Raw genomic sequence first — 13,825 nt, 5'->3', positions numbered from 1 at the left:
ATGTATGTATGGTCATGAGTATGTATGTATGGTCATATGTATGTATGTATGGTTGTATGTATGTATGGTCATATGTATGTATGTATGTATGTATGTGTGTATGTATGGTAATATGTATGGTCATATGTATGTATGGTCATATGTATGGTCATATGTATGTATGTATTGTCATATGTATGTATGTATGGTCATATGTATGTATGTATGGTTGTATGTATGTATGGTCATAAGTATGTATGTATGTATGGTCATATGTATGCATGATCATATGTATGCTCATATGTATGTATGTATGGTTATATGTATGTATGTATATATGCATGGTCATATGTATGTATGGTCATATGTATGTATGTATGGTCATAAGTGTCTGTATGGTCATATGTATGTATGTATGAATGGTCATATGTATGTATGTATGTATGTATGGCCATATATATGTATGTATGTATGTATGTATGTATGTATGTATGGGCATATGTATGTATGTATGTATGTATGTATGTATGTATGGTCATAAGTATGTATGTATGCATGGTCATATGTATGGTCATATGTACGTATGTATGCTCATATGTATGCTCATATGTATGTATGTATGTATGCTCATATGTATGGTCGTATGTATGTATGTATGGTCATATGTATGTATGTATGTATGGTCATAAGTATGTATGTATGGTCATATGTATGTATGTATGGTTGTATGTACGTATGGTAATATGTATGTATGTATGTATGTGTGTGTGTATGTGTGTATGTATGGTAATATGTATGTATGGTCATATGTATGTATGGTCATATGTATGTATGTATTGTCATATGTATGTATGTATGGTCATATGTATGTATGTATGGTTGTATGTATGTATGGTCATAAGTATGTATGTATAGTCATAAGTATGTATGTATGTATGTATGTATGGTCATATGTATGTATGTATGTATGTATGTATGTATGTATGTATGTGTGGTCATATGCATGTATGTATGGTTGTATGTATGTATGGTCATATGTATGTATATATGCATGATCATATCTATGGCCATATGTATGTATATATGGTCATATGTATGTATGTATGCATGGTCATATGTATGGCCATATGTATGTATGTATGTATGTATGTTCATATGTATGGTCATATGTATGTATGTATAAATGTATGTATGCATGGTCATATGTATGGCCGTATGTATGTATGGTCAAAAGTATGGTCATATGTATGTATGATCATATCTATGCTCATATATATATATATGTATGTATGGTTATATGTATGTATGGTCATATGTATGTATGTATGGTCATAAGTGTCTATGGTCATATGTATGTATGTATGTATGTATGTATGTATGCATGGTCATATGTATGGCTGTATGTATGTATGTTCATATGTATGTATGTGTGCATGGTCATATGTATGGCCATATGTATGTATGTATGCTCATATGTATGTATGTATGTATGTATGTATGTATGGTCATATGTATGTATGTATGTATGCATGGTCATATGTATGGCCATATGTATGTATGTCTGCTCATATGCATAGTCATGCATATGTATGCTCATATGTATGTATGGTTGTATGTATGTATGGTTATATGTATGTATGATCATATGTATGGTCATATGTATGTATGTATGGTTATATGTATGTATGTATATATGCATGGTCATATGTATGTATGTATGGTCATAAGTGTCTGTATGGTCATATGTATGTATGTATGCATGGTCATGTGTATGTATGTATGTATGCATGGTCATATGTATGTATGTATGTATGTATGTATGTATGGCCATATATATATATGTATATATGTATGTATGTATGTACGTATGTATGTATGTATGTATGGGCATATGTGTGTATGTATGTATGGTCATATGTATGTATGTATGGCCATATGTATGTATGGTCATATGTTTGTATGGTCACATGTTTATATGTATGTATGGTCATATGTGTGTATGTATGTATGCATGGTCATATGCATGGCCATATGTATGTATGGTCACATGTATGTATGTTCATATGTATGTATATATGGTCATAAGTATGTATGTATGGTCATAAGTATGTAGGTATGGTGATATGTACGTATGTATGTATGTATGCATGGTCATATGTATGGCTACATGTATGTATGTATGTATGTATGGTCATATGTCTGTCGGGATATTATTTTTGATTTATGATCCTTAGGGAGTCAAACTGTACTTTAATTTAGTTAAACACTTGCTACAAGTTGTAAAGGTTGCTAAAAAAGTAATACTGTTGGTTACCTGTGTTTTATGGCCCTGTAACCTTCTTATTTGGAAGTAAAACATGTTTTGAAAATAAAGGAAGACATTCAAAAATGCAGTTTGCATTTACAGTCTGTACAAAATTTTATCATCTCAGAAACTTTTTAAAAAATATATATATATAATGGTAAATATCGGATATAGGCTATAACAGCATCCCATGTATGTATGTATGTATGGTCATATGTATGTATGTATGGTCATATGTATGTATGTATGTATGTATGTATGTATGCATGGTCATATGTATGTATGTATGGTCATATGTATGTATGTATGGTCATATGTATGTATGTATGTATGTATAGTCTTATGTATGTATGTATGTATAGTCATATGTATGTATGTATGGATAGTCATATGTATGTATTTTCATATGTATGTATGTATGGTCATAAGTATGTATGTATGTATGTATGTATGTATGTATGTATGTATGTATGAGAATACACCCCCCTTCCCCCCCAATGGTTTATATGCCTGTGAATCAAATCTTGTTTGACTTTGGCTCATTTACTTTAACTTTAATTATATTTTGGCTGAAGGATACTCCCACGTAATATTATCATATAGTAGCAAAGTTGTGCTATGAACATTTACTAATGAGTTATTCTCCATTTCTTGCATAAATTATGATTGTTCATCAACTGCCTGTTCAACATTACCTTTACAAAGAGCCTGTGGAGGAAGTAATGAGTTTTTTTCTCTACTGTTTTATTCTGTTCTAATATAGTATAAATATATAACAGCGTCCTTGCTTTTATTTTATTAACAAATATATTGAAACATCATTTCATTCATTATTTCCCACTACCACAGAAGCTCCTGCTGCAGAAGAAGGTAATTACTTCTTTTTTTAGATAGTATTATTCTCTTTGATTATAATATATTAAGTGTTCAATGGTGCAGCTATAAGAAATACATTGTATAAATACACTGTAAAAAAGTCATACAGGGATTTAGTCAAATTAATCTTTTCTCATTAACTTAATATAAACATACAAGTTTTGTTTATTCAAGTTAATAAACACTGCGAACAATGGTGAAGTATTTAATTAGTTAAGTAAAATGTAATAAATTATACAAATGTTAAATGTTAGAAATATTTGTCAGTTTAACTTAATATCTTAAGGTTACTGAACATGATCTTTTTGGTGCACTACTGAATTAATATGAAGTTTGTTTGTTTTGAACAATTACAAAATTACCCAACTTTTTTGAAGTTATAACAGTGTATAGTATATGAATAAAACATCCTTGTATAACATTAACATATTGCAGCTACACCATGAACATTTCTTAATGAGCTTCTGTATTCTCCATTTCTTATATTGATTATGATCATTGTCACTGATCTGTTTAATTTTAGAGCCTGCAGAAGAGCCTGTAGAAGAAGGTAACAGTTCTCTCTGTTCAAACTTGCATGGTGTGACTAAATCACACAATATTTCACTCAGGTTTGTGCATCCCACCTTGTTTTACAGTCATTTAGTCGGAGTAAGAAGACCTTAGTGCTGAGCTATATGTGGGAAATAGTAATAGTGACTTTCAATCTATTCAGTTCCCTGTTACGGATGAATCTGTGTAAATATCTTCCAATTTTATTTTTCTCCCCATGCCTTAATATTTATTCTGATAACACATTTTTACAAAAGAACTGCTTCCACTGTCTGAAAGTAAACTAAGCTTTCATGGCTTGAAACCCCCTAGAGGCAAACAGACACTGTTCAGACTTTCTATTTCTTTTTCTGACAGCCAAAAAAGTGTTTGTATCAAAAATATGTAGATTTCTGACCTGAGTGAAACAGTTTGCAAATAATAAAGTGAATCCATTTGTATTCTGCCGGCTGATGCACTAACATGTCCTTATGTCCTCTGCCACAGAGTCTCCAGCTGCAGATGAAGGTACTGTTACTTCCTGATGAAGCCATATGAGGACATTTTGTGATCATTACTGTAGTTTGACATGGTTGTCTAGGGTCTCCGCCCGTCCACTGGAGACCTGCACTGTATAACACATGCTCATGACATGCCCCCATCCAAAAAAAAAAAAGCATATGGTAATTTTTAAATACAGCTTTTTCTGAGACTATGAAGAAACACCCTTCATGTTGAGCCAATCATTGTCAGAATGCTGTACACATTCTGTTACACATGCTGCTCATGCTGTATCAAATTAGTGTAATAGGCGCCATGCGTTAAATGCTTACAGACTTAACATAAAATACTATTGTATGTGCTCCCATGTTCTCACAAATTGCTGCAAAAGTGCCCTCTGTGGTTGTCCAACGTGTAAGGAAATGGTCCAGGGCTCTCTAGGATGCTCTACCAGTGTACAAAACATGATAAATTACCATCTAAAATGCCTTTCTAGGGGAAAAAATATGATGAAGTGCCCTTCCAGAGCAGAAAAATGTGATAAATTAACCTTAAGGATGCCTCTCCAGTGGAGAAAACATGATGCCTCTATGATGCCTCTGGTGATGAAATGCCTTCTAGGGTGCCATTCCAGTGGAGAAAACATGCAAGGCCTAATGAGGTGCTCTTCCAGTGGAGAAAACATGATGCAGGGCTATTCAGGACATGCTCTCAGTAGATAGAAAGTGATGCAGGGCTCTCTATGGTGCTCCTCCAGTACTGTTAGGGTGGAGAAAATGTGATTCAGGGACCTCCAGGATACCTTCCCTGTGCAGGAAACGTGATGAAGTATCCCCCTATGTGCCTCTAAAGAGTTACATAGTTAATAGTTATCTATGTTTAATCTGAGTTTTATTATAAACGTTTTTTGATCTTAACGATGAATGCATCATGAATTTCTGCATGCTGGCACACTTTTTATTTCTTTCCTCCACTGTCCAGGAAAATCTATTGTTCCAATACTCATTCAGTTACACAGCACATTTGTCAGAGTATGTATTGAGTGTATTTGTCTTCTATCGTTCCATTAGTAAGGGTCATTAATGAGTTAATAATCTTTCACTCCAATGCTCTTGGCCTACAGGAGAGAGTCAGGGTGAGTGAACACTGTCATTTTATCTACTGAAGCCAAACTGTTTGACACATCAGTTGTCAGTGTTATACTGCAGTATACTTTTTGTTAAGATTAATGTTTTAATTTAATCTCGGATAAAATAAAGACAATTACTTTTATCTAGATTAAAATAACTGTGCTGTAGTAACCGTGATTATCCTTTTTTATTCAAACAGATGACTCCAAACCCAAACCAAAGTAAGTCTTGACATGTGAATCTATGATCTGTGTACCAGCTAGTGTTTAACTGCTCCCTGAAAGTTCTTATTCTAACCCAGAGATGTTATTTTAGGGCATTTGCTCCAGCTATAGCTGTGCCAAAGATACCAGAGGGAGAGAAAGTCGACTTTGATGTAAGTGACTGATTCCATTTTAAGCTACGTAGAGACTCAGACACATTCAACAGTAAACTGGTGTTTTTGTCTGTATACTGAATGTGTCTGCATGCAGAAATGTTTATCTTGATTATAAGGACCAAATCTCTGCCTCAGAAATTTAGGGTCAAGACTTTGTTTTGTGACTTGATTAGGGCTTTGCTCACTGGAAATGCAGTCACTAAAGGTCTTTATAAGTAGAGGTGGGACATAATGAAGTACAAGTACTTGGTAATAGAATTTTCAGTACTTGAATATTCATTTTTCTTACAACTTTTTATTTCTACTCCCTATCTGTTTAAATACAGATATCTATACTTTTTACTCACTTCTACATTTATTTTCAAAACAGGCATGTTACTTTACTTTGTAATGCATTTGAGGAGAATTGATTAATTATTGATTGTTTTTATTTTCTTCAGCTGTGCACTAAAACAACTGACACAAATGACTTTTTACTTTTATAATTTGAGTACATTTCAGAGCCTGTAATTTTTCACTTTTGAGTAAAGAAATTGAATTAGTACTTCTACTTTTACACAAGTATCTGTACTTCTACTTCTGTTAAGAATGTGTGCTTTTGTCACCTCTGCTTGTAAGTCTGTCAAAACAAACGTGTGTGTCTGTGGCTGCAGGACATCCACAGGAAGCGTCAGGAGAAGGATCTGTCTGAGCTGCAGTCTCTGATCGAGGCCCACTTCATTCAGAGGAAGAAGGACGAGGAGGAGCTCATCGCGCTCGTTAACAGGATCGTAAGTCTTTCCAGGAAGAAAAAAACAAAAAACAGGTCACTGGAGTGTTGCATCACCCAACAAACAATTACAGTGTGTGTGTTTATGTGCATGGATGTGCAGGAGAAGCGTCGTGCTGAGAGGGCCGAACAGCAGAGGGTCCGTGCTGAGCAGGAGAAGGAGAGGCAGGCTCGTGTTGCTGTGAGTTCCCTCTAATCGTCTTGTCATCTTTTTCAGGACGTGACCCCACATACAATAAATAAATAGTGCCATTAAAAAAAATAATCTCCCAAATATAATTAGGGAATTGGGCATGTGTGTATCCTGGCAGGGAGTCTTCTCTGGCTGGAGGAAGCGACAAATAAACTCCTACACAAGAGAAAGTGAATACTCCTTGATCTTTTGCTTTGATATACTATAAAGCACCACAGGCCAGTCTTTTAAATATGAGGGTACTTAATGATGTCACATTACAAAACGGCTTTGTGCAGCTTTAATTTCAGCCCAGGCGACACAGATTTGGATCAACTAGAAGTCCTTGCCTGTGGGGGATTTCTATGGAAGAGCATTAGAGCCAGGCATAAGGGAAAAAATTGAAAAGGGGAAGATAAGATTTTTAAAGTTTGCATTTTGAGAATAAAGTCAAAATGTTGAGAAATGTTGAAACACCATTTATGCATTAATCTCAAAATGCAAAAAAAAAGACCCCTTTTCCTCTGATTTATTTGTATTTATGCAGTTTATTCTGGACATTTTAACTTCATTTTCAAAATGAAAAAAACAGAGGGCAACTCCACTGGTTGCAAAAAGAAGTCTGATTATATGTAAGTTTAAGGGAATATGACTCCCCTTCTCACTTGAATTATGACGTCAGTAAACAATATCCTAATGTTTTTATGGTCTTAATTGCTAGTTTCAAATCTTCCTCAATAGAAGCATAGCAAAGTGCATCCTCTCCAGCTCCACCCTCTTATCCAAATATGGTCACTTCTGGCTCCAACAAACCAACATGGCGATAGCCTTAATGCCAAACTTGAAGCTTCAAAAGGGTAGTCCATAAACCAACGAGCGATGTCTCAATGGGTTCACACTTGTGTACACTTGGCTGTAGACTTAGTTTACCAAGAATAGCAGCTAGCTGAAGAACAGAAATAAGCATTTAGCACTTTCCCCAGGAGCTGGTGGAGACCAAAAACAGAGCTAAAAGGTGAGTGAATACTTACCAACTGGCCAGAAACACGACTCCAAATGAGTGATAACGTCTCCTCGTATTAGCTAGATGTAATTAGGCAACATATTTTATTTTTATATCAGCACTGGTTCAGCAGTTGGAAAGAAAAGGTGGTGTGTTTGTTTCTCCTGTGACTGTCTCGTATGATTTGTGCTGCAGGAAGAAAAGGAGAGAAAGGAGCAAGAGGAGGCACGAAAGAAGCTGGATGAGGACGCCAAGAAGAAGAAGGCTCTGACAAACATGACTCAGCAATATGGCGGTGTCCAACAGAGGGTCAGTCATCACACACACACATACACACATGAAAACTGCTGACTGAATTCTCACTGATTTACTAATCTGCCATCATGCAAACATGAAGGATTGACAGTGAAAGTACCCACAATAACACTTAATAAAATCTTGAATTTCCACCTATATGTTGTGGTTTTAAGCATTTTAATGTTGTGAAATGATTTGAGTGACAGAAGGAGTTCCAGACTTTGTGGTCTCTTTGATATTTTCTTTCTGTCATTCTTTCTTTCTCGTATTCTGTCACCACATCATCTTGGATTGATTCTCCTATCCAGCAAGACGGAAAGAGGGGAGCGAAGAAGCAGACGGAGAGAGAGAAGAAAAAGAAGATCCTGGCGGAGAGGAGGAAGCCTCTCAACATCGACCACCTCAGTGAGGACAAAGTCAAGTAAGGATACTGTGTTTTTACTTGCAGTTATTGCTCACAGTTGTGTAAACAGGCTAATATCCACATTTACGGTCTGATGCAGGTGATTTGTTCGTGAATAAACTCCGATCTACTTTCCATCATGGAGTTTTACAGTTTTGACATGGCCTTTTAGTTTTTGGTTTCTGAAATACTCCTGGTTTTCGCTCCAAAGGGAGAAGGCCAATGAGCTGTGGCAGTGGCTGATGACACTGGAGGCTGAGAAGTTTGACCTGACTGAGAAACTGAAGAGACAGAAATATGATGTAAGTACTTTGCCCCGAGGTGTTCATGTGCCAATTGCTCCATGAAATGATACAAAATAGAAACCCTTACTTTTCTCCAAACTTTAATTCACATCTGTAGAACCTACTTTTATAAAACCAGTGTAAAAGTTAAAACAGTCTGGATAGAAAAACTGAGAATTTTTAAAGGAATACTGTGTCTTTAGGCCAAACTCACAGGCTATCCAATGACATTAATTCTGAGTGTTAGATGAGAAGATTGATACCAATCTAATGTTTGTATAGTAAATATGATATATAAGCTACAGCTAGTAGTCAGTTAGCTTAGTGCAGTGAACAAAATATGTCCTTTTGACAGTCCTCTGTGAGCTTTAGATCTGCTATTAGTTTGATTTTGTTACATTTGAACAAGGCTAGGCTAGCTGTTTCCCTCTGTTTCCAGTTTTTATGCTAAGCTAAGCTAACCAGCTGCTGGCTCTAACTATATTTACCATACAGACATGAATGCAGTATCAGTCTTCTTTTCTAACTCTTGGTAAGAACATTGTCTTACTGTTTCTTTAGTATGGAAGCCCATTCCCAGCAATGTCATAGAAAAGAGAGATCCTGTAAGTCATTATAATGAGAATTTTTCTCAAACTAATGATGTTAATATTTCCAAATAATTACCTAGTATAGCAAAATATTTCATTAGTAGATCATTTTGAGAAAGTTTCTCAATATTTTGCAATACATAGTCTTTGTTTTGAGATAGTAATTATTTTGCCATATGAATTAATTATTTTGAGATATTAAGTCATTCCTTTGCAATACGAAGACTTTTATTGAGATAACAAGCCATTACTTTGTGAATAGTAAGTAATCATTTTGAGCTAAGTAAGTCATTATTTTGATAAAGTTTCTAAATATCAATACTAAGTCGTCATTTCACAATACTGGCTCATTTTGTGATACTAACTCATTGTTTTACAATACTAAGGCATTCTTTGAGCTAAGTAAGACATTATATTGAATATTAAGTTATTATTTTGATAAAGTTTCTCATTATAATGACTTTCCATACTTAACAATCTTGACTTACAAAAAAGAAGAAATTTAGTTGTAATTATTTTTGTGTGTTTTTAAAGAAAATTGACAGGCCAGATATGTATCACATTAGCCACAATATTTACTACTTGAACTAATTTGTGTACTACATTAATTTAGATCACGGGGTAAAATGATAATGATGAGCAAATTAATGGTATACAGCCTACAGCCCTGTAAAAGCCACAGAATGTGAAAGCTGAGACGGTATGTGCTGTGCTTTTAAGTGCAAGGCTGTCCCGAGGGCGCCTATCTAAAATGAATGTGGCTTGACTTCCAGATCAATGTACTCCAGACCCGAATCAATGAGCAGCAGAAGTTGTGAGTAACTGTTAATGAGGAGTGTGGGCCTCTTGGTTGTTGTGTAGTCTTGCCGTCCGTGTGTTGAAGGGTCACAAACCGAGTCTCGGACAGTGGAGCAGGAAGAAAACTGGGCGACAGTCGCAAACAAGGTGAAACTGGTAGTGTGTGTTGATGAAGAAGCCTGTAGACGCTGGTTGTGTTTAATCCTGTGAGAGAAATCCCAAAAGGCAGGTATTCTACTGCTACAGTTAGATTTACTACTAAGAAGCATTGAAAGAAACGAGGAACTGACACCTCTAAAGTGAAAATTACATAAGTAGGAGATAATTTGCTTTCTTGTCAGAGCAGCATCTCATCCCTCATCTCTAGCTCACAGGGACAGCTTGCAAGGACAACTGAAACATTGTGAGAAACATTTCAGTTCTTTCTGTCAGGACGACCCGAGGTGAGTCCCCATCCACACATTAATCTCTTCGAAGGTGAACATTAGCTTTCCCTGTTGAGCTCTTCTTTAGGACCACGCGGTCCGCTCTTTGGCTCAGGTGGTGTCTGTCTGTTGTCTCTGTGCTTAGCCATTCCTCCGTGTGTGTCCCCCACAGATCACTGTGCTCCTGGCTCGTGTTCAGGACCACCAGAGGTAAGTAGTAGCCACCTTTGACGTGTGGCTCATATCAGCACTGAGAGTATCTTGCGTTGTGTTTTAAAAATCTATTGATGTAGTGTAGAGATAGTTTTGGTCTTCTTTTAAAGAGCCTCGGGAAATGTGTCAGATCATACAGTACAAAAATGCAAAGTGTTTTCTTTAAAACAAAATTTGGTATTTGATACAAAGCTTTCATTTTCCTACTCTACACTATCTTTATTTGCCCAAGGCCTTTTAAACTCACATCATCCTACTTGATGTCAAGTGGGAACATGTGACGGAGTCTTTACTGTGTGAGTTGTGAACATAGAACTAGTTCTAACGTGGCGCAGCACAGATCTCAGTTTCCTATGGCTGTAATCAAGTAAAACAGCCATGGAAAAAGATCAATTAAGTAGTAGAAAGACTGTCACTTTAAAGGGTAACTTTTGTATTTTCAACCTGTACCCTCTTTCTCTGTTTGTGTCTAAGTGACTAATAGGGACAAAAGATTTTGAGCAAGAATGCTGCAGCAGTCAGCCACGAAACAGGCTGCAGTGTAATCCTAATGGGCAATTGGGCACCATCAAAGTATGTCCACTAAAAGTGCTTGTTTGTCTTTGATTGTTATTCTAAGTGTTGACAGCATTATGCAAAGGATCGCTGCAGAGACAGACCTTTTTTTTAAACAATAGGATCCTAAGTTTTTGTTTAACAAGAAAGCCACCAGACTCCATTTACAGAAACAGTAATTTAATCATTGTAAAACACAAACTCAACAAAGTTAAACTCTTGGCTCATCTTTTCACTTTTCCAACAGCTTAATGAGGTGAATTATGCTTTACTTTGACCAAACGAGTAGATAATTGTTGGAATGATCTTTCCAACAATTATCTACTCGTTTGCTTGCTAAAGTTTGCTTTATTCAAATTTGAATAAAGTGTGCTTTGCTATGATAAAATTACTGGTTTTGTAAATGGAGTTTGCTGAGGTTTGGGGGAAACAAAATGTCTCTCACACTGTACACAAGTGTCTGTGTCTGCAGCCATCCTTAATATAACAGTCTGTCATCGGCAACAACAAACACTTTTAGAGAATGTCATTTGACAGGTGCAGTTGCCACTAAACATTACACTGCAGCCTGTTTCGCAGCACTGCTGCAGCGATGTTCCCAATACTGGACCAATTTAAAAAACTGTCGCCCCAATTAGTCACTTAAGGGTGAAAAATACCAGTTACCATTTAACACATGCATGCAGTATTTGATTATTTTTTTTTTTTTACCATACTGTACTGGTTTCCTACTATGCTTATAATATTCTCTTTTCTCTCTTAACTGATGTAGAAAGTCCTTTCCATCCATCCATTACTCATCATCCCTCTTTACATCTTCACCCAGGCAGTCTGAAAACATTGTGTTCCTGATCCACAGCTATAAAAATTGAACTTTGAAGTTGGTCAAATCGAGAGGCAGTGTGGTGGTTTGAGCAAGCGTCTCAAAGCCCCACACATTCACTACCTGTTTAAACTGCTTTGTGTAACACTAGTAGTTACATTTTTTGATATATAAGCCAATCTGAACCAGACCTCTTGAAAAGTCTTAAGAAGTTAAGTATGTCAACGTTTTAAGGCAGAAAGTGGGCCGTCTGTGTTGAATCAGCTGGTAAGTGTCTATTTTTTCGAGTCAAATATCTGGGAGAGTAAATTGTTGGTGTGTCAGATCTTATGGGCGAAGGTGCAAAAAGAGAACAAAGGCAGCGTATCAAAGGTAAGGCTGCTGCTCAGAGGACACAATCATCATTTGCCATCTGTGTGAAATCCTGTTTTTCTCTTCTCTAATAGCATGCTGCTTTGTTGTTTGCCCTCTTCAGTCCTCCTCATCACCCCACTCCAGTTCACCCTCTTCTTTACCTAATTTCACTTTTCTAATGAATCTACAGCACACAGGGAGCTGTCCACACTATGTACTGTATAACTGAAATTTATCTGTAACAAAAAGTATCAGTGAACTCAAGTGTAAACTTACTCAGGTTAGCTATAAACATTTGAGGAATTTGGCATCTTTTGTTTAAAAGAGTTTGTAGAAAAACATGCCTGCAAACAAGATATCACCAACAGGGTTTTGCTTCTGAAAAGAAGAAATACTTTGTTACCTTGTGTTGAAGAACATGACTATGTTTTTCTACAAACTCAAATACACAAAAGTCTTTAAAAAACATACAGGAACTTTGACTAAATACTGTAATATCAAGGTTTAAATTTGTATCAACACCCAAATGTAAATAAATACCTAATATAACCATGATATTGTGAAATACAAAAAACAAGCCCAAATGTTATTTCATTCATCAGACTTTTAGTGCAGCACGATCTAGTTTAATTCTGGCACTATTTAAATCTTTGGCACACAGTTTGCTGCCAGAGACTTTTTTATTTTATAATATCCCAAAAGAAAAACTGAGCAGAGCCAGTTCTGTCTTGTTTTTTGGTCTGAACAAGTGCTATCACCTAAAAAAAATGATGGATGAATGAAATAGCATTTAAATTAAATTCAGTTTTAAAAATGTGTTGGATTATTTAAGAATTGTACAGTTATAATTTTAACTGAAACCAACAGAGTATTGCTAGCCTCACCCTTCCCTTTTAAGTGTGTAGGAGAAACTGCGGTTTGTGCAGAACTTGTGAAAAACTGTCTCTAAAGAGTCTGGGCTACTGCTGAGACATGGCAGTGCAGTGTGGCGGACTCACCCTCTGTAGACATAAGCGGCTCATTCTAAGGAAACGAAAACACAACAAGTCTTAATTATACACTAATGAAAACATGGTTGCAAATATCACATTTCATATTAATTATTAATTTATGCATGTGCACAGTGAGCTGTTAAGTGTTCTTTGTTTTTTCTACAGCGCCAAAGGAAGAGGCAAGACCAAGGGCAGGCTGAGATAGATGCCAACGTCAGCTGGGGCTCTTCAAGGAAGTGCCTGAAAATGAGCAGCAGTATCCACTTTGATGACATTAATGTACACGTAAACAATAAAACAGCCCCGCAACAGCTGGATTTAAACAATAAAGAAACTTGTAATTTTGAGCCATGTTCGTGTGGTTTGTTTGAAACTTTCCTGTTATTTTCCACTAATCACCACTGTCTCTTTGTCAGTTTAACACCTTAATGAGTCCAAATAACTCA

The 13,825-nt window shown here is 36.0% G+C and overlaps 1 protein-coding gene across 2 annotated transcripts; it reads left to right on the top strand.

Annotated features, from left to right (window-relative positions):
• Positions 1–2,907: 2,907 nt before the first annotated feature.
• tnnt2e (troponin T2e, cardiac) lies at positions 2,908–13,726 on the top strand. 2 transcript variants are annotated; one of them, XM_084710783.1, is made up of 13 exons: positions 2,908–3,004; positions 3,134–3,154; positions 3,684–3,710; positions 4,199–4,219; positions 5,522–5,543; positions 5,638–5,698; positions 6,355–6,471; positions 6,574–6,651; positions 7,841–7,954; positions 8,251–8,363; positions 8,557–8,647; positions 10,615–10,652; positions 13,545–13,726. In XM_084710783.1, the coding sequence occupies exons 1-13, from the start codon at positions 2,947–2,949 to the stop codon at positions 13,582–13,584; spliced, it is 801 nt and encodes a 266-aa protein (XP_084566909.1). In that variant the 5' UTR covers positions 2,908–2,946; the 3' UTR covers positions 13,585–13,726. The 2 variants fall into 2 exon arrangements, with proteins under 2 accessions (XP_084566909.1, XP_084566908.1); XM_084710782.1 differs by lacking the exon at positions 10,615–10,652 and adding an exon at positions 9,993–10,033.
• Positions 13,727–13,825: the final 99 nt, after the last annotated feature.

This window comes from Lutjanus erythropterus, chromosome 22 (assembly GCF_056507025.1).
Source record: "Lutjanus erythropterus isolate fLutEry1 chromosome 22, fLutEry1.hap2, whole genome shotgun sequence".
NCBI lineage: Eukaryota > Metazoa > Chordata > Actinopteri > Lutjaniformes > Lutjanidae > Lutjanus > Lutjanus erythropterus.
Note: the sequence above shows the minus strand (reverse complement) of the source record. Positions and strands in the feature narration are given on the sequence as shown.